Raw genomic sequence first — 25,541 nt, 5'->3', positions numbered from 1 at the left:
GAAAATGCTAGCAATTAAATGAACGATGGAATGAAAAGAGCCGTGGAGGCTGTGATTGGTTAACGTTTCGCTCGATCGCACTCTTCAATAAATTTGTAAATCCCTTGGAAACCGCCGTAGTGAGAATACGTGGCAGCAGGAGAGCCCGTTTCTGCCAGCTCAGGGAAAAAGGCGCGATCACCTAACTCGCTAATGTTCATGCTAGAGTACCCTGACGACGCTCGGGAAGAAGTCCAGGGATTATGTTCGTCACTTCCCCAAAAATGATAGTCTTGGCCGGTAGTGTTCCCAGGTGAGGGTTCCGTCGGTTCCGCGGAAGACATCATATGGCGCCAGTTCAACATATCGGGAGACTTGTGTCCGTAGGCAGAGACGGAAAACAGTTCAGAGTCCGAGCCTACGTGACTGGGTGCGAATGGAAACAAAAGTGCCATCTCAGTGCCGTTTAGGATCTCGAAGTCCTCATCTTGGCGGATGACGCCTCTTTGTACGCCGACTTCATCACACAAGCGTTCGACGGACTCAACATCACAGCCGGGGAATCGCACCCGTAGGGTAGATTGATCATGGAGCGATACCGGCAAGTCCCCTAGCGTCGCAAGTCGCTTCAAATCATTCAAAACCGCGGCAAAATCCTTTAGTGCACGAGCAAAGTCGAGGGAAAGGAAGTCCATCAAGTTGACAGTATTCAAGTTGACGGGCTCAGTAGCATCAGCAACGGATGGTTTTTGCAGTGCTGTCAAGCGTGCAAATGCAGTAATCGTTGGGGATAGTCTAAAGTCAATATAGGATCCAGGGGAGTTTCGAGGGATTCCCTGCATTTTGCGGCCCGCTTCGTCTTGAAGAACCGTGACTGCTCGGTATTGCTTGCGGCCAGTTCGTTGATCTACCCCGTCAAACCTGGCTCTCTGTCCAGAAAGCCAAAAAGCACGAACTCCAGTTGACACATTGTGAACTACTTGGGCTGGGCATGCCGGGCCATGAGAGAAGTATCTTGCGCCACCAAGACGTCCCGCACCAAGTGTATATCCACCGGCTGTTCGGCATAGTGTACCACCTGTGAGATTGGGGCGCAGGGTTGATGCGAAGGGAGTTCGTGTAGTTAAACGATTAACAGCAGCACCAATTCTAGAAGCTTGGAATGCGCGTCTGACGGAGCGAGCAGATGTGTTTGAAGTGGAATAGTAACGACTTTGGGTCTGACGAATAGCAGCTATCCTATTTACCGGTTGTCGGCGAGAAATTCGAGCATATATAGGCTGGTATACAAGACGAGCTGGTTCAACCGGTTCTGTAACCCGGGGCCTGATAGCCCTAGTTGCCTTCTCGAAGGCGAATCTAAACCGCACAGTTAGGGCGAAAGCAATCACCAAATTACAACAGGCTTGATAACTCACCTGGCAACCCGCCAGATTTTGGGGAGCAGTTGATGGCCACTTGATGGCGCCATGGCTACCTACTCTCTCTCTCTAGTCGAGGTTGTTACAGACTTGAAAAGAGGAGAGGGGATTGAAACAACGGCTGCCTGAGGGCGGACTGATGTAATGGCGGGTGTACCGGCCACGCTAAACTAATTTTAGTTAACTTTATTGCTAGAGGCTTAACTAGTTAGTTACCTAATACTATGGAGCAGCGATTGTCGGATTAAATATCATCCATTGCGGCTCTACAAGCTTCGGGGAAACTGCTTGCGATCTCGAGGTTTGGATTTGATCGACATAGCTGGCTATAGACAGCTCCAAAGCTTTGCTTCCTTCTGCCTTTTTTTTTCTTTTTCTTTTTTTCTTTTTTTCTTTTCCTTTTTCCTTTTCTTTTTCCACAGCATAATACCCCATGAAGCGTGCGTTAAAACAAAATGTCGTCCGGATTTGTTAGTGGAGGCACGATTGAGGAGCCCACCGAACGAGACGATGAATGGGTGAGGGCCCAGCAAGAGCTCGAAGCTGAGAGGAGACGAAAGGCAGAAGAGAGTAACCGAGATCAAGGGAAGAGTCTCTATGAGATTTTGCAGCAGAATAAGGGTCAGTAAATGGCGTTGTCCTGTCAGATCCTTACCAGCGACGATAGCTAATTCTGATTCTTAACAACCCCAGCGGCCAAACAGGAGGCATTTGAAGAATCCATCAAGCTCAAGAATCAATTTCGATCGCTGGATGAGGATGAGGTGGAATTTCTAGATTCGGTTCTCGAATCGACAAGGGCCCAAGAGGCAACTTTGAAGCGAGAAACCAGAGAGCAATTAGAGATATTCCATCGTCAACGTCAAGAAGCAGAGAGAGCCGCCCTGGTTGACCCTGGCTCCGGAGAGTCTAAGAGTGCAGGGGCATCGTCGCCTGCAGACGAAGAACAATGGACGACCAGTGTCCGGAAAAGGAAAAGGGCTAAAGTGAAGGATGCAATCCCTGGCGTCAAGTTGAGGAAGAGTTCATCTGCGAATTCCGACTCAATTGCCGCTAGCAAAGTGCTTCCAGAAGCTGGTAGCAAGGAATCACGAATGGCTTCGGACTCAGTAGAAATATCCAAGAACCAGGAGAAGCCCGATATCCCCGTGAACCCCGTGAACCCCGCGCATCCCTCGAACCCCGAAGATATTAAGGAACCCGAGGAGCCCGAGGGCTCCGCAACTACAAGCGCTAAAGCCGCCCCCGATCATTCAATCAAATTAAAGCAGAAAGCGGTACCACAGGTCGTCTCATCTGCACTTGGATTGGGCGCCTACAGCTCAGATGATGACTAACATCCCCGAGGAGCCCTGCTGTTTAATTTCGTCTTCCAATGGCCGACGGGATATCGCAAATGCAATCCACTAGTTTGGTAGATCCCAAGCAGTATAGTTCCGGGGAGCATTTGGCCCTAGCCACGGCGTAGTACAATCCCGGGCCTCGTGGAAATTCTTCTCTCAGCAGTTTCTAACTTGTCCCATCTTTTCCATGCTGTACTAATTCCAGAGCGTCGTGTCACCCACAGTACTGTGCATGTTGGACGGTGTAAATGCCCCAGGACATGGCGAATCGACTACATCGCTAGCTTAGCATACTCTCAGGGTATGTGTAGTCCATGGGTTAACTAACTACAACTAGTTTCCCCGCACTTAGCTCTACCTTCATTCCCACGACGCCGAACGCACACACCCTTTCAAGTGCTAAGCCTATGGCATAGGGACGGTTTATTCGTCATGCTTGAAAGAATTCATTCAATTCCATCTCGTCGACATGTCTCCCAAGACTAGAAGATACAGATTCTCCTCATATCAGACATAGGCCAATGAGCAATCGGGTATAAGACACGACATGTTTCCACCTAAGTGTTACCAGTTGCAGCAGGACAGCTCAGAAAAGCAACACATTGGTGAAGTTACAGATGTAGGAAAGAAAGGAGGACGAGGTTGAAATGCTAGAAGGCCTACACAACCATGACTAGTATTATTTGGTCTGCATTGTCCGTGAAATTGGCACCTAATTTCTGAGCGAAATAATTCGAGTTCGTGTGCGAATATCGACCTATGACAATAACGTATGAAACTTAACCGGACCGTGGCTCAGAAAACCTAAGCCATTATGATGATGGTGAGGAGGCACCAATAATGCACGTTGTCGTGGTGCCTTCACATGTGAATTTGGCTCGCAATGTGAACGGAGGAATGGATTCTACCAGTTGTGCCAAGATCGTCCAGGGGTTGTCGGCGTTTAAATCCAATAGGGATCGCAATGCGCGGTATCGTGTAACGAAGCATAATAGAGCCGGTAGCTTGTATCGAAAGCTACCAAATCACTCTCCGCGATTCTGTTTTGCCCATTGATGGTGGATGAACTGGAGCTAAGATCTCAAAACCGAGACCAACTCTTCTGATTCATTATTCGATCAAATGTCATTGATCTTCTCCGTCTCTCTGCATTGATTATGAATCTCCTTAATTCATTTGTGGTTGCTCTTCTGCCGATTGGAATGGGCACTGCAACGGACATGCTTGCTAGGAAAGGTCTTCGAGACGATGGAAAGCTATTCGAGAAAGTTTAATCATCTTGGAATTTGCATCCTCTTTTGAACATGATGCCCTCCTGGATAGCTCAATTTTTCACTTCCAACCTCGGATAACTCTCTTTTCCTTGGTATGCAACCTTGTGGTGTACCTCGCCCCGTTATCGATGAGCCAACATGGGGGTAGGGTACCTACAATGTTGCTAAATGTTACATGTTGAATGCTGAACTGTTTGCATCTGCCTCTATTCACAACAAGATTTAAGGCGGAGAAAATTTTACTCTGGCCAACCTGCGCGCCCTCCTATTGTACGTGCCATATAGCAGTACCCCTTCGTCCAGGTAGCGAGATAAACGATCCAAGGAGCTTCTACATAGTTGCGTACGTTGTTGTCCAACATAGATCTTGATTTGTGTGCACAGGCGATTAGCTTCAACAAAACAGCATTAATGTCAGTGACGTCCAACATGTCAGTGACTCGTGATTTCGGCGAGAAAGAAGCCAGCTGGATTGAAAACGGTGGGCCTACCGAAGAACTGCGATGCATCTATATGAGCTCCGGGGGAAATACAGTGATATTCGAACGCCCTACACCGCCTTTATCACCGAACAGATGCCGGTATGAAACGGGCATCCTGGCGACGGTCGCCCATGATGAATTATAAGGCCTAATCACTCTGCGATTGTTTGCGATAAGGCTGGAAAACCTATGGTTCTAATAGACCTAGGATACCCCTTCATTGGAAACTAGTGCTAGAGTGGGTAACGATGGTTGAGTGGACGTGTGTTTGTGTGTTGCCCGTGGGTATACAAAGGAAATTACGAGACAATGGCACGCTGTGAATGCCAATAAGGTTTAAGGTCGGGATATATTCCATGACATGCCATTGTGATAGTACCAGCATGAAATGGGAAATTTTGGTGTGGGAGAGAGTGGATTTCAAGGAGAGTTGTCTACGGTTCCGGATCGATCTTTGGACATGCTCACATATAAGATAAATTACAAACCCGTTCTGGCATTACTGAGCAGAGGGGAGCGCATTAGGCAAGAACGATAGGATGAGGGGCAAATATATTCGGGACGTCAAGTAATATACATTTCTAGCGAATTACCAAGGATTCTGGAATTTCAAAGACGGTCTTTTAGACAACATTTATTGTACTCCTGCAACGCATTTATATTCATAAAATCGTTAAATCCATAATCCCAAAACAGGCCGACACAAGTTCCCAGCTATCAAAAGGAATAATTACCACACCATCTGACAAACATTGGAGTTGGGGGCCCTCATTCCACAGGGAAACTCCCACTTAGCCGTATATCACGTTCGTTACGGTTCCGTCTTCGCTAACGTGTACATTCAACCTATTCAACAAAAGCCGTAAGCATGGAAAGTATTAGCGATAGGTATGAACCATTCAAGAGAAGTGCGTTCAAATGCAGACCACAATTCAGCGATAGCAACAACGAGCCATAGCAGAAATCAATCAGTTCGCAGACGTGGAGACCAACCTCTCCGGCCTATAATCCATTGTTATAGCCATGCCGGGCTTAACCACGCGGTGGACAGGGGGCAGGTCCTTCTTTGCGAATGACTATGGTAAACACTGAGTTAAGCGCGTGATACGAGACACACCCCGGGTCTAAGGGATGATATTCATATAGCAAACTTACCACATTGTCTGATGTTGATTCGGTCAGTTTCTTGCCCAGTAGTTTAGCCGCCCATTGGGACTTGTCATCATCGCTGACGTTTGGAACGATGAGAGGCATGACGATGTTTTGCGTGAGGAGTAAGTCTTCTTGATCTCGCGGATATTGTTGAGTTAATAGATGTTAATTGGTTAACTCGTCAGCTTTCATTTACTGTTTGTACTTGTCAGAATGTGAGGTAAGACTGATGGTATTTTCAAACCCTCTGTGCCTTATATATAATATATTATTGCAGTGGAAGTCAGGCAACACGGACGTCGGGCGTAAGGATGACGTAACGACGCGTCAAACAGGACAAACATCACGTGAGTATACCTTACCGAATTCTCACTAGTCGCGAAATTCAAAATATCACGTGATATCAAACTGTTTCCCGATATCTCAGCCTCAACCAACACGAGGATGTTCGTATTTTTCTCACCCAAGTTTGGATGTAGCCAAAGCACTTATTGGCTTTTACTGCAAATCGGCATTAGCATTCTGTCTTGCGCATCATCATGGTTTCCATTTGTAGCTAAACACGGGCCGTTGTTTCAGGATTTCAGTTCTTGGATGGCGAAGAATACTCGAAATCCATCCTGACTATTGAAACCTCTGACCAATGATGGGCCGTAGATTTATAGATTTTGATCCCTTCCTTCTGGGGCTAGCTCATTCTATTCTTAGAAGGTAAGCTTAGCAGCCTCAAACTCCAACCGGACTACGAGCGATTAATCAAGGGATTGGTATGTCCTTGGTTATGAAGTGTTTCGAGTTCCTTGATCCCACTAAGCTGACACATGAGAATCCATTGTTTGGCTCTTTCGTTCCCTATCTAGCTATAGGCTGACAAGTTGGCTAACAGCTAGTTAGCTGTTCAAAATTACATTATTATAATGGTGAGGGAATGGGGAGCGATCCGAGCAATCAGAATTATTCTAAAATATGTGAACGCGGGCTACCATCTCTGAAAAACACCAGTGATAACGATGGCTACAAGAACAGCTAACATTTAGAAGCTCGGGTAGCAAATATGTCATCCAATCGGCTTATCCTGATCCCAGGCCCCCTCGTATGAGACTCATTCCAGCCCTTGCGCGAGGCTGTGTTGGATGGAAACCGTCGAAACACCTCTGACTCTCCCCAGAACCTCGACGCACAACTTCATGCCTGAAACTCAATTCGAATTCTGACAGTTCGTCGACATGTTAACTGACTCCCTTGTCTGTGGATGCGTTGTCGTTTATTTTGTGATGAAAATTCACCATCTTCCCTTCTTAAAGGTATCTAGTTGCTCTTTTGTGGGGCCATCACTTCTATTTATAATTCTCTGGCTTGATCCCTGCCTGTCAGATCTAGGCAGTTTACCGGAGATCAAATTTCTGGTGAAATGGGCTAAAAGCCCGACCTTCACACCTTGTAATGTACAGTATTACTGAAAACGAGGGCGAGAGCATTCTCGGGGAGCACATTCTCGGGGAGAATCTATCTCCTCAACCCTTCAACAACGACCATTCTAATTGTTGGGGCTACTTATATTGAGGGCCGGCATAGTCCTTAGGATAGCGCCATGCGAGATACTTCCCTCTATATTTCGTTCATCACAGGCTGGGTTTGCCTATTTAATCTCTCATGGGCGAGCCCTGTGGATCTCTCTCTCACAAAATTCCCACCTTGCCCGAGTCCCCCTACGTGGGATGTAAAGGATGCCGCAGGCTTTCCGGCCAAATGCGCTCGAATCTCCCACCCGTCCCAGCGTGTTCGATTATTAAAAATCCAGAATAGGAGAAGACAGAAGGTGCAGTTCCTTGAGCGGACGGCGCCGTCGCAAAATGGGAAAAAAAGCCCAATACCAGTTGGTAGCAATGGAGAGAAAAGACAAATCATCGACGAACCCACCCACGAACGTGACCCTTTTTTTCCTGATCCTATAGCTACTAGCTTCCCCAAGTTTACTGATCCTCCTCAATTCACAAGAACAATTTGGGAGGATCCTTTTGATGAGCCGTCCACGAGCTCCCCCACGACATTTGTGTCTACAACGATTACCAGTGAAACTCAGACTAGAACTACATTTACCCCCCGTACTTCCATTGCTTTAACCACTCCTGCGCCGACCCAAATGCCGGAAAACTCCGAAATACCGGAACAATCTAAATCGGATGCCGGGCCCATTATCGCTGGTTGCTCAATTGGAGGAATTGCTTTGATTTCCATCCTTTACCTCTCCTTTAATGCATGGAGGCGTTCTCGAAATAAGAACAGAGGAGCTGGGACAAGCACCCTGCCGCCACCATACGCCAGCCAGCCGATGGGTGAGAGGGGAGGTGCGCAAACAGGATTTGTTGCGCGTGAAGCCCCACAAGAGATTTATCCCCCCGCGCAGGCTCATACTGCCAGCTGGACTCATGGCCCCGGTGCGGAAAACCCGCCAGACGTGCTGGGACAACTCCAACGTCAACCGCGTCGTACGTCAAGGCGCTATTATGCTGCATTCTTCCCCACTGATACCAATTCAAACGGTTCCAGCCAGCCAGCCCTCCAATCGAATTCATCAAACATTCAAAATCGGGGCACAGGCGCATATACAGAGACATCGAATCCCGCAGAACCTTTTACCGATCTCCCAATCGTTACAGAAGAATCGCCCCACGGCAATCTTCCCTTAACAGCTCCTGTACCACCACTTGAATCGGCAGCAGGAGCAGCAAGGCAACCAACCAGTTATAGATCTCGACGTGATTCCAGGAATATCGTCCGTCGTAGCTTGTTTGGATCTATAAGCAGTAACAACAGCAGTAACGGTCCCGATCAGGGAACCACTGACTACGATTGGCAAAATGTCTCGTATCCCACCCCCACAGATTTTGGCAGACACTATGACGTCTCCCCCATCGAGCCAACACATTCCGATCGTCTCCCATTCGGGAACCAGAGGAGCCCCTCGCCTACACTCGATACACCACAACCGTGGGCTTCCAATGTCCGACCCAACTCACCTGTGTCGTTAGGCAGCGTTGAAAATGTGGATGGACAACATAGTATAGCTACGAGGCCCCCTTGATCAAGTCATCCGGAGCAAAGTTTTCTTTTTGTTCCTATTTCGTCTTTGACGGGGAAGTGCATATACCTATCCGCTCCGTACATATTCAAGGAATAGTGGACCCGAAAGCAGATATAGTGAATGATAACAACGATAAGGTTTTTATGACTGGTTGCAAATGCGGCCCCACTATTTCCTTTCCATCTCTACCTGCCTTTTCCCTGATGATTTCATGGTCCTATTTATTTATTTTGTGAATTGCTATATACCCACTATCGTCCACTCGTTGGCTTATGTCTATGTATTCACATGTGGTTCGATTGGTTTCGGATCAATTATCTTACCCCAGTACATTTTTGCGTTGAAGGTCTAAACCCTATCTGTATATTTTTGTTATATATTTCCTACTATTTATAGCTGCAAGTATGGCTATTCTGAGTAGGGGAGCGCCGAAGTTTTCGACGTAACACACAGGCTCGATTATCACCTGCATTGAATAAATGTACACATTTTCCTTTCGGATAACAAATCCCACTCTTTTGCAGCTTTCGCAGGGATCTATTTGTGCTAGCTCAATGAAATGATGCTCCGTAGAGGAAGCGAAAACTAGATCCCGATGGCACCTGTCTATACATAATGCAGCATCGATTGGACTACTCTTAACACAAAACATCCATTGTCCAAACATGAACAGACGGCTATTAGGAGGAAGAATAAATTTCACCTGGAGGGCTGAAGAAAGTACGAATGCAGAGAGAAACGGTAGGCTTAATTTAAATGAAGACTTGCCCTAGGTAAAAACATAAAAGAACATGAAAAACGACATACATGAAGGTTAAGAGTAAAGTAAACCCAGTCCAGAAGTTAAAAAAATAAAAAATAAATAACCATAATTTCCCGCTCTAATAACCATTGAGAAAAAAAATATCGCTAGCCCTACCCACCCCTAACACTTCTCAAACACCTCTCCAAACCCCTCCCCCTCTCCTTCTCCCTAACTAATGTGGTTTTGACAAAAGCTCGAATCGCATCCCTCCCCACCTTTTCCCGCCAGGCCGTCCACCCAGCCAGCTCTCCCACAACAACATCCTTATTCCATGCAATCTCTTTCTCTAGCTGTTCAGCCTCCGCTGTCGATTCGGAGATTTTCCGTTCCAGATCGCGCACTGATCTCTGCCGCGATTCCTCGAGGCCTGGGAAGTTGAATTTTAGCGGGAGAGACGAGGACGCCAGGGATGAATGGGCGCGTGTCAGGCCGCGAATTTCAGCATTGAGATTAGAGATGAGTTTTACAGGCCGCGAGAGCGCATTGAGCATTGCGCTCGTGGTGCTGTGTGATGACGTCAGGGCAGTGAGGAATTGGACCAGCGGGGACGAATCGACGGAGGAAGTTGAGATGCAGGCCGCATAGCGGGCGAAGGTTTCCACGTGCGACGTTGGAAGGGAATTTGATGGGGGTTGCAGCGAGGAGATGGCATATGCGCAGAGGATGATAGAGTCTGCCAGGTCGGAATATGCATGCTGGAGGATATGGCCGCGTCGAAGGAGGCTGCGAGTGGCGGCGCTAACGGCGCGGACTGCGTCCTGGGCATGAGAAACGACCTGCTCGACGTCTCGAATTCCTTCTTTGGTCACGGGTTCGTAGTCGTCGGAAATTGTCTCAGCAAGGGCATCTGCTTTCCTGCGTGACCTGTCTTCTATCATTTCGGTTTGCATTTCCGGGACTAGGAAGAATTCCCAGAGCATTTCATGAGTTGAAAATGTAGGGTGAGCTAATAGAATTTTCAAAAGGAGGTCTAAACGCGCCTGAACTTCGTGAAGAACTGCTCTAGAAGGTTTGGATGGGATTTGAAATGGGGTGCGGAAGGGAGGTAGTTCTGGAATGTATGAGGCTGGGTGCTCGACTCTGAGGAATTTTATGAGGTTCTCGAAATCGGATATGCTCCGGCGACAGGTCGTTATTGTGTATGTTACAACGCCTCGCGATGATGAACGCGGCCTTTCAGGATTGGGTGCTCCGGATTTAATGATAAAACGGACGCTAGCATCTTCAACAAATAATGAACGGACAACGGTGGTAATTCGCCCTGAAGAATCAAGCGGAGCCGAGGAAGCACTGGAAAAAAGGATTAAATCGTCGATTCGATTACGCACTTCATCATCCTTCGCTAGCTCGACTGCAGTGAGCCCACGCATCTCTCGAACATTGACGTCAACTCGTGGATCTCCGAAAAATGTTCGTACGAGATCGATACGGCCATACTTGCTTGCCATCATCAACGGTGTGAATCTTTTATCATTAGTAGCATTTGGGTCACAGTCACATTCTTTGAGGATCCTCACAATTAACTGTGGGTCACTAACGACGTGTAAGAGAGTGTTCCCTTTGCCATCCACATGATCCTCTAACCTCAAAGGCTTGGAGTCACCTTGTGCCTCTTGTGCGACTGTCAATGCTTCATTTACCATGGGGCTGTAATCGGGGTGATCATAGGACCTACAAAGGGCAAAAAGAGGCGTCTGGCCATTTTTGTCCCTCTGCCGCCAGGGAAGTGCACATCCCAGTCGAGATATGAGCGTAGGAACGCTGAAAAGATAGTGGGCGACCGTCCGACCTCTTCTGTCAGCTTTAGCGTAATACGAGGCAAGAAGCTGAGAATCGCGAGCTTGGGATATGAAATCCAAAATTATATCGACCAGTTCAGTGTGTGCTAGCTGCACAGCGGCACTTAGCAATGTCGTTCCATCACTATTAGTATCCTCCAATATGCTCTCCAAGGGGTAAAAGTCGTCCCGGCTAAGCAGGTACTTGAGTGACTCAGGCTGGCGGGCTTCCACTGCCATCATTGGAACAGAATCGCCTGCCGGATCCTGGGTCTTTGTCAGGTTCTCGATGGACGTATCTCCTTCCAATGCACTTGTTGAACCGACAGACGTTGTTCGAGAAAGGTATGAAACAGTCGATGACTCTGAAAGGCTCCGCAGGTCCATAGAAACCTTCTTCCGCGATGGGGTTTCGAAGGTTGAGGAAGAGACTTGGGACCAGTTCTGAAACGGAAAGACGTGAGCTAATGATGGTGTGTCGGGGATCTCCGGTAGGCTTTGACTCAATGGCTCGGGAGTGGTGCCATTCAAATGAATAGAATTATCCTGGGTTGTGCCAGATTCTGCATTTTTCGAAAGACTTGAAACCTCATCTTCATCGCCAGAACCGTCAGCAGGGCTGTCTTGAGAGCTATCCGGGTCCAATATCGCCTTTATCTCCGAAACTCTTCCCTTTTTGGTCGCTGTCCAAAGCCGTTTGTTTCGAGAGCTCGCCCGTCTTAGAGCACTGGAGTCTCTCAAAAGATATGTTAATACCGCTTCGAATGTGCTTAGAGCGTATCCAAGCTCTCCACTTTCAACATCATCAGTATATATATACTGTTGCATGTACAAAAGTCTAGCCTGGAGGTGCCGAACTTGTGACCGGATAATAACCACAAGTAACAACGAAACCAAAACATCTGCGTTTATTGCAAGCACAGCGGGGTGTTTCTCGGAGTGACCATGTGAATCCTCGCCACTTTGGACAATAGGATTTTCCATTATAGTCACAAGTTTAATAGTTGCCAGCAAAATCTCAAGCATATCTTGCGGGCATTTTACGTCGGCTATCTTTCGAAATTCATCCACACCTCTTCCAAGGCGGAGAATAAGTTCCTGTTTCCCTTGGCGACCGCCTTCAATCACAATTCCAACTTGCGAAATATCAATATTCTCCATTTGATGGATACGAGCGTCTAACTCTGCATCTTCCGCTTGGCGGTAGCCGCAAAGGCGCGGAAATAGGAGTGAATCATGGACTTGCTGTGCCACATATTTTTCGATAAGACGCTCAACCAGCGGGCCGGTAAGATCTGTTGTCGCTCCCAGCAAGGAAAGTTGTTGCTTATCCACAAGTCGAAATAGATCAATTGCTGACGTTACTGCAGTTTCCAAAGCCCGTCTCATAAGGTCTTCATCGTCCTCGAAATATTCTGAAGAGTTGAAAGGAAGGCTCTCTTGGTTCATATGCGATTTGCCAGTAGGTGATCTGCTTCGCCAAGCTTCATTTCCCTCAGTCTCGCCACCGCATGCTTCATTATTTGACATGGCTGGAGATACAGAGGGTGGAGGTGGTAATGGTTTCCCGAGCTCTTTGCCAAATTCCCGAAACACTCTATCTAAACCAGGCTGCATTTGTCTTGCGATCATTGGAAAATTGGCGAGCAATTCCGCGAATGATTTTATATCCTTCTTTGAGAAATGCGACACTTGGTTCACATTATGACTTTCCGATTTAGGAGACTCCCAAGGCTTGGTGATAAGCCCAGGGACGACCGCTGGGGTAATTCTGACAGCCTGAAAAGAGCCAATAAGCGGGTTCGATATATAGTAGATCAGCCATGGCTGAGATTCGTTATTCGAGGTATAATAAAGGACATCTGAAAGCAACTGGGCCTGGTTTAGGGTCTTAAATCCTGAAATATCCTCGTTAGCTTAGAATAGAAAAGATAGAAACAATGAGTCCATCCTAACCTTTATTGCTAAACACTGTGGTTTCCTTGATAACTACAGTCCGGCCATTCACTGTTGTGATCTGTCTTGCCTTCCCCCTACTGTCCCGAACGCTTGAGCCATCCTTACTTGCGGGCGATCCAATAGGGGAAGTAATCCGCAAGACATGGCTGCCCAGGAACTCCTCGGACGTGACGATATCGCCGTACGCGAGGTTCGAATCTCGGTCTCGGCCATTTACAAGCGACTCAGTGATGGGTACAAGAAGGACCTAATCTCAAATCAGTTAGGGATAGAAGCGCTGACTGAGACTGCGACTTGGGTGGGCGAGGGTTTCCAAGCCTTGGTACATGTGCATGTACATACATGGTTCTGGATGGGCACGCATTGTGCCGGGATAGTGCTGCGGAAGAAGGCACGGAGAAAAGGGTTTAATGGGTGCATCCACACAGCATTGGATGGCCCGGCGGACGAGCCCCGCCACGCATCAAATTGTACAGAAACAGCGACGGCAATGGATCGCGCGCTTGGTTTGTTGGAGCTTCAGGAGAATACGCGCGCATTCAAGGTAAGCAACAACCTAACACACAATTTGTAATGTGCCGGACAAGTCGGAGATTATACCAAGCAAATTATATGATTCAACACCTTAGCGATCAAAATAATACAACAGCTGAGCTTGTTGGAGATTTAGTCTTTATTGTAGATGCCTTGGATGCTGGGAAGCACTAAAATCATGTGATCTGAAGGCTTGCTGGGCTGCACTAGACCCAAACGGGAATTATGGGACACAAAATGGAAACGCGACAAGAGACAGGCGACTGTAGCTAATCGCTTGATATTACACCCGAAAAGAGGTTAGATGAGGGTAGAGAGGGGGTGGGGATTCGTAGCAAATGATGTTTTATTATTTACAGCAGCTGGACAATTGTGTCCCTTAGTAAATCTGTGACAAAAAGATGTTCGTAAAATTTACAGGTGAAGATACATGGCACGGGAGAGCGGAGCATCTATAAATACATTAATCTAAGTAGTGATAAATCCGTCGTTACCAATGTTACACGCAGTGCCATTCAAAAAGAATCATCCGGAAGCCCCGAATGGTTGAAATCCCTCCCTGAATCGACGACGACCGAAACAAGGTTTTAATTTACGTTCCGTTTCTCGATTCCCGTCGCCATAATTCCAGATAGAATAAATCAACATGCGTAAAGGGTTATCGAGGTCCGTTCAGTAGGAGGAAAGTATATAGATTCGAAGGAAAAATAAAACGTTGAAATCGACCTCAGCCCAACCTGCGTACCCTTTTGCTCCGGCATCCACCAAATTTTACTCGAGTAGCGTCTGTGACCCTGCACACCATATTGCGAATGTTCTTTCCTTCCGAGCCCAGCAGAACCTTTGTAAACGCCTCTCTGCCCGGGCCAAAACCTCGGAGTACAACCTCTAGTCGCTTCATCGTCAACAGATGTCCCTCTTCCTGGATTTTGCCCATCATGAAGGATGCAAGCTGATGCGCTGCGTCAAATTTCGAACGCTGTGCTTTGCGGAAACCGATATTTCCACAGCTCATGGAGAGCAAGGGTTCTCGGTTTGGTCGCGTTAGGGTGATGTGGGTATTGTGTTTGTGTGAGTAGACATGAAGGTGGTGTGGCGGGTCTTGCATGGCATAGCCGGACTGGACAACCTGATTAAGACGGAAGGCCATGGATGCAGAATCATTATTTGTGTTTCTCGAGGCCCTGGTAGACGCTGAGAGTTTTGACAATGCAGATGTCCCGTCTGTAGACATATCTCTAGCTTGTTGTGTGAGTGAGCAGGCCGCCGTTCGGAAGGCTTGGGATCGACGTAGGCATGACTGAGCCGGCTGCCCAATGGACCGCACCGCAGCGGAGAAACTCCCTACAATTCCCCCCTTCATTTCTTATTTGTATGGAAGGCAACGGTGGATGGATGTTAGACTGCCCTAAAAATACATATTAGCGATACTGAAGGAAGGGAGCTTGGCGGTTTGCGCTGTACACTACCTTGCTTGCGTTGAGGGGTCCGTGGAAGAAGCAGAGGAAGCCAGGAGAACAGCTCGATGCGTTCAAAAGACCGCCAGCGTATTGCTAGCTACATGCGCATGCAGGAACCAAGAGATCTGTTGCAATTGAGAATGCTGCACTCGTCGCCAGCGCTCGGGCTCAGTTGTCGGACTTTAGTGCCGAATCGTGGCCGAAGCAGCCAGAAGTTTTTTAGTCTTGGCGGCGGACAAACTCTAAATCGATATCGCCGTCAAAACATTTTCCTCCGTTCTCGCGCTGCCAAAGATCCCAAGGTCTACAAACCCATCGCCACGAGGCAGTAACCAGTCAGGCCGGGTTTCTGAGGTTGACTTGTCTTCGTATCTACTGTGCTGCTACGATTTTAAATCAGCTTTAACCGTCTATCCCGCCAATTTCACCCCTAGACCCTGAGCCTGCAGTATCCTTCCACAGCGCCCGGACAATGCTCATCCCAACTATATATACGCAGCCTGGCGTGGTGCGGACGGCTCTGTTACGGAACCACACTGCCACACTGTCAGCTGCATTCGCAGTGCGAGCGGTCTCCCGGCGATCATTGACACATCGAACCTCCTTGTTCCCTACCACCTCATCTCAAACCCTCGTCCCTTCATCAAGACACCCAATTTCGAATACTTCACCGTTATATCCTGCCCCCCCTGCGCAACTAAATTCGATATGGGCTATTCTCCCAGCCAGACGATCCTTTCAAACGGGATGCAGGCTATGGCAACAAAAGCAAAAGGAGCCGGAACAACCAAGTGCGGAGAGTCAGAAAGCAGATAAATCTTCGCAAAACGCAAAAAACGAGGGAGAGGAGCAGAAGGAAAATTCCCAGGAGGAAGGAAAGAAGAAAAAAGAAGAGCCACCCCCTCCTCCACCTCCCCATGGTGATAAAACTCCATGGCAAGTGTTCACTGAAACCCTTCGATCCGAGTTCAAGGCCTCGAAGGAATGGAATGAATCAACGAAAGCCTTAGCTTCATCTGCTCATCAGTTTACCGAAAGTGAATCTGTTAAGCGCGCTAGAGCTGCGTATGAGGCTGCTTCTGGTGCCGCTACTTCCAAAACTTCTTCGGCTATTAAGACCACCGGTAAGGTTATTGGTCAGGGAGCCGCATGGACATGGGATACCCCGGTTGTCAAGGGGCTCAGATCAGGAGTATCTGCCACCGGAAAGGGTATCGAAAAAGCTACAAGGCCCGTTCGTGAAACTGCCGCGTATAAAACGGCGGTTGGAGGGGTGAAGGAAGCTATAGATGATGGTAGTAGCTCTAGATACGGAGGCTGGATGGAGAAGGAGGAGCGACGAAAGCAAAGAGAGCTTCGGGAACTTGCCGAGGCTAAAGCTGGCCGTCGTCCCTTAGAGAAAATGGAGGAAGATCCGAAGTAAGCCTATACTTCCTTGATTGCTCGTAGTCTCTTGAATGGATTAACTGACAGTCCTAGTGCCGGCACCAACGTCACCCTTCACAAAGACGCTGCTTGGAAAGAGTCGTGGAAAGAATTCCGAGACTCTAGTCGTCTCATGCAATCCTATTTCAACCTTAAACATACATATAATGAATCCGAAAATCCGTTAGTCACAACGGCCCGGGGCATTTCAGATACGGTTGCTGGTTGGTTTGCAGAAAATGAAACGGCTAAGGTCATCAAAAAGTTCCGAGAAATGGATCCCAGCTTCCAAATCGAACCTTTCTTGCGGGAATTACGGGAATATATGTTACCCGAGGTGCTTGACGCGTACGTTAAAGGGGACGTTGAGACTCTTAAGCTTTGGCTTTCAGAAGCCCAGTATAACGTTTATGCTGCTCTCGCCCAACAATACACTACCGCTGGACTGAAATCAGACGGCCGAATCCTCGATATCCGACATGTCGATATCTCCCATGCCCGCATGCTTGAACCAGGCGACATCCCAGTTTTCATTATCACCTGCAGAACACAGGAGGTTCATGTCTATCGCAATGTTAAAACCAAGGAACTGGCTGCTGGTATGGAAGACAAGGTCCAACTAGTCACTTATGCCATTGGCATGACCAGAATTCCAGAAGACGTGAACAACCCTGAAACTCGAGGATGGAGAATGATCGAACTGCAAAAGGCGGGGCGCGATTATATCTAAGGCATATCTTTTCCTTAATGCGAAGTTCCTTTCAGTCTCGACAAATCTACCAGCAGTAGCCTTGCTATATTCTCCCGAAATAACTCTCGATTCATCCGCCTTCCTCGAATAACCCCTTATGTACTACGATCTACGATCGACCGGATTTCGACACATGGTTTTTCTTTTTTCCCCTATTGCTTTTTTTGTGCCGACTACTTCCCGGCTGTATACTATTATATGGATTGGAGTCTTATAGAAATGTAGAAATGTGTGGTGGGATAAATCTAATTGCAGTTTTATTAAGTGTATTGTCATTTTCCATTTGTTTTTTGCTTTTTTTAACTTGTACCTTTTTTTTTCTTTTCCTTTTTTTTTTTTTTTTTTTTTTTTTTTTTTTTTTTTTTTTTTTTCTAATTATTATTTTCTTACGTATTCTCAGCAGAACTATTCTCATATCCTCCCTCTCCTCTTATATTGTATATATGGCAACTTTGGATCGCGTCCGTTTCTTGTTTAGCGTTTTCTCTATACAGGGCATCATAGGTCGAAACGTGAGAGCTTGTTTAAAATATTATCAAAAGAATTCCTTATCAGGATCGTCTCTTTTTCATTGGTTTTTTTACATCCTTAAAATTGATCATAGATGTTCTCTTTTCCATGAAATTCTACCTCACAGCGTGTTTGGGTCTTTGGCGTAGCTATTTCTGCCGCTGAAGCAAGGAAGAGGGAGTTTACGGGATAGACATAGCGGCCCGGAACGATAAGTAGAGAATAAAATATAGGGATATCGATCTGTTTATTATTAAAATGTAACAGCACTACATCCATTGCTATATGAAGCTAATAAAAACACCATTTTCACGATTCAAACGAAATGCTACCATATTAAACATGCTCCAAATTTAGGTGGCGGAATCAAGCTCCTCTCCCTGCACCACGTCCAGCACCTCCGCCCATCAAATTTCTTGCCCTACACGAGTCAATTAGCGCCATTAAAATCAACGTTTATAAATAGTCAAATCACCACTTACATTTCAGCAATATTGGGGTCATTCATCATGCTGGCCATATCTGGAAGTCCTCCACCCTGACCACCAGGACCAGCACCACCTCCGCCCGCACCAAAGCTTTCCGCCATTTGTCGAATGCGCGGGTTATTCATGAGGTTACTCATCATGTCAGGGTTGCTCATAAGATTCTGCGCCATGCTGGCAAACATGGGATTGCTCATTATCGAGCTAAAATCAGGCATACCGCCTGCCCCTCCTCCCGCACCACCGCCTCCAAACATTCCCGCAAGAGCTGAAAGGTCCGGCATTCCACCAGCACCTCCTGCTCCACGCGAGGAACCAGAGGAATCATCAACGTCTTCAGCGGGGGGTTCATTCTCCTCCTTCTTCATTTCCTCAATACGCTTCTTTGCAGTCTCCAGCCCCTTGCGCATAGCCTCGCTGCCGCCATTTCCTTCGGCATCAATGCCCTTCTGATACGCTTCCGCAGCGCCCTTGGCATTGCCAAGCGCAAATCTAGCCAGGCCAAGTCTGCTCCACCCCTTAACATATTTTGGGTCCGCGGCCACGGCAATTTCAGCGTCCTCCGCAGCCTTGGTATGGTTTCCGGAAGCAGAGTAGGCGGCCGCGCGGTTGGAGAGATAGATCGGGTTCGAGGGTGCAATGTTAAGAGCCTGTGTATAAAGGGAAATTGCAGTAGGATAGTCCTTGCGCGACATGGCTGCGTTGCCCTGTGATTTTAACTTCTCCGATTCCTCGTTTGGTGTCCCTTTTTGAGGGGTTGCTGCTGGCTTTGTCTCGCTTGCAGCGCTTGGTGTTGTTGCGGAACCTTTGCCTTTCAGTTTCTCATATACGCTGTAGATCGTTGCAAGACTTTGGCCTCCAAGCGCATCCTGCATGGCAGACTTGTCTGAAGGGTCGACCTTGAACGTATCTGCGATACATGACTGCGCGATTTCTATAGATTCTGCGTCGTCCGCGGTAAGGGTTCCATCTTTAAGACTACCACTGAGAAAATCTATTATTGCAAGAGCCAAGCGCTTCTTGGATTCTGTTGGGGCCTGAAGAAAGAGATATCAGTTTCATGCTGCGGGGTGATTTAAGGAAAAATGAAACACAAAAGGAATGGTTGCTATTACCATTTTCAAAGAGGGCTAAGTGAACCCTCGTTACAGTATATAATTTCGACAGTACAGGCCGTCGGATAAGCTGACACTCTTCACAGTGCTTCGTCTTGTTGGAAAATAGTAGTAGCTGTTTGATTCTACTGGATTCCCCTCTGGGCAATTCGCCGTTCGGAAGTTCTAGAAGCTCGGCTTGCCACGTGATTCGCGAAGATCTAACTACCGTAGCGTAGCTTTCCCCGCCAAGCGTTCCAACTCCAGACTAGCTCCTAGGTAAAGGCTAACTAACAACAGCTGCGGGTTGACATATCTGGTATCACCTGAACATTACTCTGGGAAGATCAACGGGGCCATGGATGGCTGTTGCTTGTCAGACCTGGCTTGCTAGAGGTTGCTTTAAAAAATCTGCCGTTGGTCCAAAGATGGTCCAATGCGATACGTCATCTTCCTTCGTTTCTAGCCAGCGCGTTATTCCCAGCGATGTACTGGCCAAATGGAGTCCCTCGAGTCTATGCGGTTAATGGCCCTGGTATTCAACTACCGGAAGTCGACGATAATGCGCAAAGCGATGCTGGCAGCTCCCGGGAGGGCGGAGACCAGGGCTCCCGTGCGGAACGCAGCAGGACCGCCGCCGAGAGCGGCCTCGGGAGCGGAGCATGCTGGGTAGACGAACCCATAACTGGCCTTTGCGTTTCCCGTAGCGGGCACTTGTTCGCCACGATGACAAAGTCCTCCATTGCAATTTGGCAAACTAGAGTACGCTATGTATTCATCTTGATTTTTAAATTTGATGTTCTAATACATTTATAGCCGACAGCTGTGGTGGCCGCAGTCAAGCGTTCCGACATCTCATTGGAAAAATACGGCCCAAATGCGGCGCTACTTCTACGTCCCGACTCCGCCATTGTTGTTGTACAGACTCTCCATGGATATTTAATCACCTACTCCATCGCAACAGATGCCAATTCACACGTTTACCAACAGCGTTTCCCTTTCCATTCCAACCCACGCCGCCAGCACTCTGGTCGTCATTTCGTCACGGAGGAAACAACTGCCATTCTGGAAGTTAGTTTTCGTTTCAGGGTTGCCATAAAGGTGGATGCAGGAATTAGCAAGGCACTGGCACTGGACAATGAGCTGATGGTGGCGACGGTGAAGCCAGCCGCTATCCAGTTAATTCGATGGACTCCCGATGATACTGGACATCAAACGAGCACGGAGCTCTTAAGCAGGATCCCGTTTATTTCTAAGAAGTCTACAATTGTAGATATGGTCTACGACCGTGCTATGAACATTTTTCTGTGGATTACGAGCGATGGCCAAACTTATGCGGTACAGCGCCTCAGGGATGACGCGGAACATTCGTCTGAATCGAAGTCCCAGTTCAGGGGCCATAGATTCCATACCCCTGAAAATGACGGACAAAAAGCCCTTCACGTGGCTGTGAATGCGCGGTTTTCCCTACTCGCCGTAGCCTGTGCAAACCGTGAGGTGTACGTCTACGTAGCGAAAGACTACATGGGAAACATACCCCTTTCACATAAACTTGAGCTCCCTGCGTCACCAGCTTCTATGGGTCCTGGATCATTTATGAGCTATTCTCCTGATGGCTATTGCCTTTTCGCGGGCTATAAGTACGGCTGGACTACATGGAGTGTATTTGGTAAACCTGGAGGAACTAGCTTTGCCACTGACCGTGATCTAGCTACCAAGAATGGCGAGGCTTGGCTGACTGGAGTCTCTATGGGTTCTTGGATTGGTGGTGGTTCATACATTATCCTAACAGCACCGGAGGATAGCCATATCTGGGTGCTAGAAACAGCTCGCAGCGCTCTAACTGGATGCTTCTCCTCAGCGAACATGGCGAGAGCGCTACTGCAAACGGGAACAGAAATCATTTTGTATCGCGGGCACGACTTACCAGACCTCACTACTATATCGGGTAAAGATTACCTTTGGCATCACGCCCAGTATCCCCCTGCTTACCTCCATGCGCAATGGCCAATCCGGTCTTGTATTGTTTCTCAGGATGGCCGATATGTGGCAATTGCCGGCAGAAGAGGACTTGCTCATTATAGTGTCCAAAGTGGGAGATGGAAAACGTTCGATGACCCGAAGGCTGAAGACTCCTTTGCTGTTCAGGGCGGGTTGTGTTGGTATGGACATATCTTAATTGCTGCTGTTGAATGTGATAATTCCTACGAGGTATATGTTCTAATTCTCTCTAAATTAATTCCGGACCTTAAAACTAATTGGCATAGTTGCGGCTATACTCTCGTGAGCTTTCCCTTAGCAGTTCTTCTGTGCTATATACCGAGACTCTTCCTGCGCCTGCCGTATTCATCGGACCTTCCGGGGAAGACTCGCTCTTGGTCTACACATATGACAATATATTATATCACTATGTGATAAATGCTACGCAAACGAGAATCAGCCTTGTTCAAGTTGGTCAGATAGCCTTTCATGGCATCGTTAGAGCTCCTACACGAGTTCGGGCCATCAGTTGGGTATTGCCTGACAGCCAGCTCCGTAAGCAACTTTCCATTCTCGTCTTCAACTTGGTCTAAGAAAACTAACACGGTTCAAAGGAGATGGTGACCCTTCCCAGGATGTTTCTGTCGCATCAGTTCTATTCCTCGTTGATGGAAAGCTTGTATTGCTACAACCATCAGTTTCGGAAGCGGGCGATTTGAAATATGACATGCGCATTGTTGCCCACGATGTGGAGTACTACATTTTAATGCGTGATCAGCTGTCCTTCAACTTTGCTCCGCCCTCCGACGAACCAACCACTCCGGCAGTGGGAACCGCAGTTAGCGCGTCTCAGACTAACATATCTTTAAGAGATTCTTTGTGGATCTTTTGTGGCAAAGATTTACTTGTGTGGAGTGATGTACTGGATGTTCTCCGTCCAGTCAGGGGCTCTCAAAATGAAACAGTGAAGCCCTTGCCTATACCAGTTGACTTTTACCCATTATCTATACTTCTTAATAAAGGCGTTGTGCTTGGTGCTGAGCCTGAAATGATTCAGAGACGAGATGTTACGTTTTCCCTCCTTCGATTTGCCATTAGAGTAAGTCATACTCCCCATCAGATAGAATCGCTAGTTCCCTGACTTTAACATGTTATCAGACACAACTATTCCTACCGTACCTCCTCCAACACAACTTAAGCCAGCTCGACACGCCATCAGCTCTCTCCCTCTGCCATCATTACTCACATTTATCCTATTTCCCCCACGCACTAGAAATACTACTGCACCATGTGCTGGATGATGAAGTAGACAATCAAGAACGCCAAGCCCAGCAGGATGGAACAGCAAGTCACCAGCTGCTACCTACCGTGCTTTCCTTCTTGCAGTCCGCTATCCCAACCGATGTTTATCTGGAGATTCTTGTTCAGTGTACCCGAAAAACAGAACTTCGATCATGGCGTACCCTGTTCGCTCACCTTCCTCCTCCAAAGGAACTATTCGAACAAGCTCTCAGATTAAACTCCCTGAAGACAGCTGGAGGCTATTTATTGGTACTTCAGGCATTTGACGAGAAAGAGGACGGAGGTGCCGACAAGGGAATTGAAGATTCCGTCGTCCGTCTTCTCAGACTAGCTTCACAGAAGGGCGACTGGGAGCTATGCGGGGAGCTAGCCCGTTTCGTGATCGCCCTAGATGATTCCGGGGAGATGCTCCAGCGTGCCGTCGTTAAGGTTGGATTGAGAAGGGGAGACCAGCCGTCGCCAAACCCTTTAGGCGTAAATCGGACCGGCAACAGAACCGTGTCCTCCAGTGGAACCTTGGGGCTGGCCCTCACTCTACCTGAACAAGACCCTGCATCACTCTCGCCTAATAGTATTGGTAGTCGGCGACACAGTAGAAGAAACGGCGTGCTTACTCCGTCTATCCCTCCTAGCACGTCAGCAACTCTATCACCGTCCATCTCACAACAATCCAAAACCGATCCTGCTGATGAGGACAGAGACCATTCTACAGACAACCTTGCTTCCTAATCGCCATCCCTACCAGCAGCTCTGCCTCATATGTTGGGGTAAACCTTACCGTGATTAATTACCCCTTAGCGCATTGCGTTTTCTTTTACTTATATCCTCCTCTTTACTATTGTTGCTGCTCATTTATTGATATATATATATACGTATTTACGTCTCAGCGTTTTGGCCTCGTGTATTCCTACCTTGGTTTCGTTTAACTTTCATTCATCCCATTGTAGCATGGACAGGAGGTTTTTCACAAGTGCGTAGGTTAGTTAATTTGAGACTTTATTTGGTCTTGTTTTAGCCTCTAGAATAGAATTTTCTTCGTATCTGGCCTCTATAAGTACTTATAGCCACCTCTGTACTTAGATATGTACGAAAACAGGTTCTTGAGGTCGTCAATATCGGGCGGATTATTAAGCTTCATTCTGTTATCCCTCATTCTTCCTACCATTATGTGTTAAAGGGGAAGAAATCGTATATCCAGATAGGTTGAGATGAGAATATCACTCAATCCAAGATATTTGGGTCCATTCCTATCCAGAATGTAAACATCTGGATGATAGGTAGTTATCGATATCCACTCAAATGAATCACGATCAACCACAGCCAACCCAAAGCGCCTCAAGCCATAACAAATTAAACCAAGCAGAGAACCAGGGAAAAAAAATTCCACGGGAAGGCAAAAAAAAAAAGACAGAAGTAAAACCCCTCTCTTCCCTCACCCCACCCAGCACCTCACCCCACAAGTTCAATCTTCCAGAGCCCATCCCCCAAATAATGCCCTTCATCCATCACAACCCCTTTCCCTTTCTTCTTCATCTCCTCCGTGCCCACCTTCAACGGCCCAACCATGCAAATCTCCTCCTTCCCTTCCGCCTTAATCGCCACCACTTCCCCAGCCTCAATCTCTCTTTCGCCGGGATTGTTCGCGGGGTCCGGCAGGCTGCCGCCGGCTGAAGTGAGGCCGGGGGCCATGAGTGCAGCGCCCGAGAGGACGAAGCGGATGGCGCCCCGGTCTATGCCGATGGTATGGACGGCATCGGGGAATTGGTGTAGGACTCGCAGGTGGGGGATCGGAGGGTTGTCGAATGATTGATAGAGGATGGGGCGCGAGTCGATTGTGTAGAGGGTTACGCGGTCTGGGACGTGTCTGCGGAATTGAACTGTGATTAGTCAATGTGGTGCGTGGTGAGGGTAAAGGTGTGATGTGGCCGAGATAGGAGTGTGTAGTTGTGGGCTGGATCTCGCAACTCACAGCTTGACAGCCTCCAGCGAAGCCTTTTTGGGTATTAGCTCATCGATATAGGGCTCAAAGCCGGGATATGTCTCGACGAGCTTTTGTTTGATAGCGCGCTGGACGGAGGATTTGACTTTGGACCTTGCGCCTAAGGAGACACTGGAAGAAAGCTGTAAGTAGGTTTTTTTTTTTTTTGATAGGAAACAGAAACTGGAGACAAAGGATATATATCAAAACGCTATCAAAACACGAGCATTCTCCGATAGAGCGGAGCAATATCTCGTCCATCTGCTTTGAAGCTCTCTCTCCCCTTGGTGTAGAGCGGGCGGGGCAGTTTTGAATCCGATGCAATACGGAGAACGCGGAGACAGGGTGGGCAATCCTTACTCTTTTTTAAACATTGTAAATAGAAGCACAGCGGACAGACTGACAAAAGGAAATTGTCAGATTCTAGTGTCCGGGTCTATGGTCTAAATGCTTCTATCTTCTATCGACTAAGTTGACGTCTGGGACCAACTTCCGCCCGCTTACTTTTTGTTGCGCAAGTGGCACAAAGCGCCCGACGCGGGGGCTATACGTAAAAATTGTGATCTACTGGCGCCTCGCAGAGTCACAGCATGAATGCGGTCACACAATCTACGTATCTAGATGGAAAAAGGGCCATATGGAGGAGTTGTGGTTCCTGCTCACATTATAATTATTTGTATTTATTGAGCCAGCCTGCTAAATAGCCAAAAGGCAAAGATCCCATATGCTTTACTGGGAGTCCAC

At 47.7% G+C, this 25,541-nt stretch overlaps 12 protein-coding genes across 13 annotated transcripts; 6 read left to right on the top strand and 6 right to left on the bottom strand.

Annotated features, from left to right (window-relative positions):
• Nucleotides 1-59: 59 nt before the first annotated feature.
• Nucleotides 60-1,450, bottom strand: BDBG_05941 (uncharacterized protein; the record flags this gene model as incomplete). The annotated part of the gene is made up of 2 exons (XM_002623721.2): nucleotides 60-1,338; nucleotides 1,398-1,450. 2 exons carry the CDS (start codon nucleotides 1,448-1,450, stop codon nucleotides 60-62), a joined length of 1,332 nt encoding a protein of 443 aa, XP_002623767.1.
• Nucleotides 1,451-1,855: 405 nt separating this feature from the next.
• BDBG_05940 (uncharacterized protein) lies at nucleotides 1,856-2,737 on the top strand (the record flags this gene model as incomplete). The annotated part of the gene is made up of 2 exons (XM_002623720.1): nucleotides 1,856-2,021; nucleotides 2,094-2,737. The coding sequence occupies 2 exons, from the start codon at nucleotides 1,856-1,858 to the stop codon at nucleotides 2,735-2,737; spliced, it is 810 nt and encodes a 269-aa protein (XP_002623766.1).
• Nucleotides 2,738-3,583: 846 nt separating this feature from the next.
• Nucleotides 3,584-3,799, top strand: BDBG_17340 (uncharacterized protein; the record flags this gene model as incomplete). Its single annotated transcript, XM_031725084.1, has 1 exon — nucleotides 3,584-3,799. One exon carries the CDS (start codon nucleotides 3,584-3,586, stop codon nucleotides 3,797-3,799), a length of 216 nt encoding a protein of 71 aa, XP_031579247.1.
• Nucleotides 3,800-4,446: 647 nt separating this feature from the next.
• Nucleotides 4,447-4,644, top strand: BDBG_17339 (uncharacterized protein; the record flags this gene model as incomplete). The annotated part of the gene is made up of 1 exon (XM_031725083.1): nucleotides 4,447-4,644. One exon carries the CDS (start codon nucleotides 4,447-4,449, stop codon nucleotides 4,642-4,644), a length of 198 nt encoding a protein of 65 aa, XP_031579246.1.
• Nucleotides 4,645-4,889: 245 nt separating this feature from the next.
• BDBG_05938 (uncharacterized protein) lies at nucleotides 4,890-6,030 on the bottom strand. Its single transcript, XM_002623718.2, has 3 exons — nucleotides 5,655-6,030; nucleotides 5,493-5,575; nucleotides 4,890-5,345 (listed from the first exon to the last, which is right to left on the bottom strand). Exons 1-3 carry the CDS (start codon nucleotides 5,751-5,753, stop codon nucleotides 5,291-5,293), a joined length of 237 nt encoding a protein of 78 aa, XP_002623764.1. The 5' UTR covers nucleotides 5,754-6,030; the 3' UTR covers nucleotides 4,890-5,290.
• An 89-nt stretch (nucleotides 6,031-6,119) lies between these two features.
• BDBG_05937 (uncharacterized protein) lies at nucleotides 6,120-9,365 on the top strand. Its single transcript, XM_002623717.2, has 2 exons — nucleotides 6,120-6,362; nucleotides 6,512-9,365. The coding sequence occupies exon 2, from the start codon at nucleotides 7,243-7,245 to the stop codon at nucleotides 8,734-8,736; it is 1,494 nt and encodes a 497-aa protein (XP_002623763.1). The 5' UTR covers nucleotides 6,120-6,362; nucleotides 6,512-7,242; the 3' UTR covers nucleotides 8,737-9,365.
• BDBG_05936 (VPS9 domain-containing protein) lies at nucleotides 9,090-13,942 on the bottom strand. Its single transcript, XM_031722371.1, has 3 exons — nucleotides 13,621-13,942; nucleotides 13,276-13,525; nucleotides 9,090-13,217 (listed from the first exon to the last, which is right to left on the bottom strand). Exons 1-3 carry the CDS (start codon nucleotides 13,696-13,698, stop codon nucleotides 9,652-9,654), a joined length of 3,894 nt encoding a protein of 1,297 aa, XP_031579245.1. The 5' UTR covers nucleotides 13,699-13,942; the 3' UTR covers nucleotides 9,090-9,651.
• Nucleotides 13,943-13,964: 22 nt separating this feature from the next.
• On the bottom strand, nucleotides 13,965-15,478 carry BDBG_05935 (37S ribosomal protein S11). Its single transcript, XM_002623715.2, has 2 exons — nucleotides 15,282-15,478; nucleotides 13,965-15,220 (listed from the first exon to the last, which is right to left on the bottom strand). The coding sequence occupies exon 2, from the start codon at nucleotides 15,173-15,175 to the stop codon at nucleotides 14,540-14,542; it is 636 nt and encodes a 211-aa protein (XP_002623761.1). The 5' UTR covers nucleotides 15,176-15,220; nucleotides 15,282-15,478; the 3' UTR covers nucleotides 13,965-14,539.
• A 5-nt stretch (nucleotides 15,479-15,483) lies between these two features.
• On the top strand, nucleotides 15,484-18,271 carry BDBG_05934 (mitochondrial inner membrane translocase subunit TIM44). Its single transcript, XM_002623714.2, has 2 exons — nucleotides 15,484-16,691; nucleotides 16,752-18,271. The coding sequence occupies exons 1-2, from the start codon at nucleotides 15,745-15,747 to the stop codon at nucleotides 17,425-17,427; spliced, it is 1,623 nt and encodes a 540-aa protein (XP_002623760.1). The 5' UTR covers nucleotides 15,484-15,744; the 3' UTR covers nucleotides 17,428-18,271.
• Nucleotides 17,928-19,803, bottom strand: BDBG_05933. 2 transcript variants are annotated; one of them, XM_031722369.1, is made up of 3 exons: nucleotides 19,559-19,803; nucleotides 18,441-19,480; nucleotides 17,928-18,379 (listed from the first exon to the last, which is right to left on the bottom strand). In XM_031722369.1, the coding sequence occupies exons 1-3, from the start codon at nucleotides 19,559-19,561 to the stop codon at nucleotides 18,325-18,327; spliced, it is 1,098 nt and encodes a 365-aa protein (XP_031579243.1). In that variant the 5' UTR covers nucleotides 19,562-19,803; the 3' UTR covers nucleotides 17,928-18,324. The 2 variants fall into 2 exon arrangements, with proteins under 2 accessions (XP_031579243.1, XP_031579244.1); XM_031722370.1 differs by having other exon boundaries at nucleotides 18,247-19,480; nucleotides 19,559-19,664.
• Nucleotides 19,804-19,811: 8 nt separating this feature from the next.
• BDBG_05932 (DUF1339 domain-containing protein) lies at nucleotides 19,812-24,141 on the top strand. Its single transcript, XM_031722368.1, has 5 exons — nucleotides 19,812-20,299; nucleotides 20,354-21,748; nucleotides 21,805-22,072; nucleotides 22,132-22,616; nucleotides 22,676-24,141. The coding sequence occupies exons 1-5, from the start codon at nucleotides 20,024-20,026 to the stop codon at nucleotides 23,546-23,548; spliced, it is 3,297 nt and encodes a 1,098-aa protein (XP_031579242.1). The 5' UTR covers nucleotides 19,812-20,023; the 3' UTR covers nucleotides 23,549-24,141.
• A 127-nt stretch (nucleotides 24,142-24,268) lies between these two features.
• BDBG_05931 (PUA domain-containing protein) lies at nucleotides 24,269-25,171 on the bottom strand (the record flags this gene model as incomplete). The annotated part of the gene is made up of 3 exons (XM_031722367.1): nucleotides 24,269-24,683; nucleotides 24,789-24,929; nucleotides 25,158-25,171. The coding sequence occupies 3 exons, from the start codon at nucleotides 25,169-25,171 to the stop codon at nucleotides 24,269-24,271; spliced, it is 570 nt and encodes a 189-aa protein (XP_031579241.1).
• Nucleotides 25,172-25,541: the final 370 nt, after the last annotated feature.

Source organism: Blastomyces gilchristii (genome assembly GCF_000003855.2).
Source record: "Blastomyces gilchristii SLH14081 genomic scaffold supercont1.12, whole genome shotgun sequence".
Classification (NCBI taxonomy): domain Eukaryota; kingdom Fungi; phylum Ascomycota; class Eurotiomycetes; order Onygenales; family Ajellomycetaceae; genus Blastomyces; species Blastomyces gilchristii.
This window is presented reverse-complemented; position numbering and strand designations above follow the sequence as displayed.

Bases quoted from the DNA above. Each gene is read 5' to 3' on its own strand.
- BDBG_05932 (XM_031722368.1), top strand. From the start codon at position 20,024: ATGTACTGGCCAAATGGAGTCCCTCGAGTCTATGCGGTTAATGGCCCT. The intron at 22,073-22,131 runs GTAAGCAACTTT...CACGGTTCAAAG, and splicing joins ATTGCCTGACAGCCAGCTCC to GAGATGGTGACCCTTCCCAG. The intron at 22,617-22,675 runs GTAAGTCATACT...ACATGTTATCAG, and splicing joins TCCTTCGATTTGCCATTAGA to ACACAACTATTCCTACCGTA.
- BDBG_05933 (XM_031722369.1), bottom strand. The intron at 18,380-18,440 runs GTAAGTGGTGAT...TGACTCGTGTAG, and splicing joins GACCCCAATATTGCTGAAAT to GGCAAGAAATTTGATGGGCG.
- BDBG_05935 (XM_002623715.2), bottom strand. From the start codon at position 15,175: ATGAAGGGGGGAATTGTAGGGAGTTTCTCCGCTGCGGTGCGGTCCATT.
- BDBG_05936 (XM_031722371.1), bottom strand. From the start codon at position 13,698: ATGCACCCATTAAACCCTTTTCTCCGTGCCTTCTTCCGCAGCACTATC. The intron at 13,526-13,620 runs GTATGTACATGC...ATTTGAGATTAG, and splicing joins GCGTGCCCATCCAGAACCAT to GTCCTTCTTGTACCCATCAC. The intron at 13,218-13,275 runs GTTAGGATGGAC...AGGATATTTCAG, and splicing joins CACAGTGTTTAGCAATAAAG to GATTTAAGACCCTAAACCAG.
- BDBG_05934 (XM_002623714.2), top strand. From the start codon at position 15,745: ATGCTCATCCCAACTATATATACGCAGCCTGGCGTGGTGCGGACGGCT. The intron at 16,692-16,751 runs GTAAGCCTATAC...TGACAGTCCTAG, and splicing joins AAAATGGAGGAAGATCCGAA to TGCCGGCACCAACGTCACCC.
- BDBG_05937 (XM_002623717.2), top strand. From the start codon at position 7,243: ATGCGAGATACTTCCCTCTATATTTCGTTCATCACAGGCTGGGTTTGC.
- BDBG_05938 (XM_002623718.2), bottom strand. From the start codon at position 5,753: ATGCCTCTCATCGTTCCAAACGTCAGCGATGATGACAAGTCCCAATGG. The intron at 5,576-5,654 runs GTAAGTTTGCTA...TGTTTACCATAG, and splicing joins AATCAACATCAGACAATGTG to TCATTCGCAAAGAAGGACCT. The intron at 5,346-5,492 runs GTTGGTCTCCAC...TTTGTTGAATAG, and splicing joins ATGGATTATAGGCCGGAGAG to GTTGAATGTACACGTTAGCG.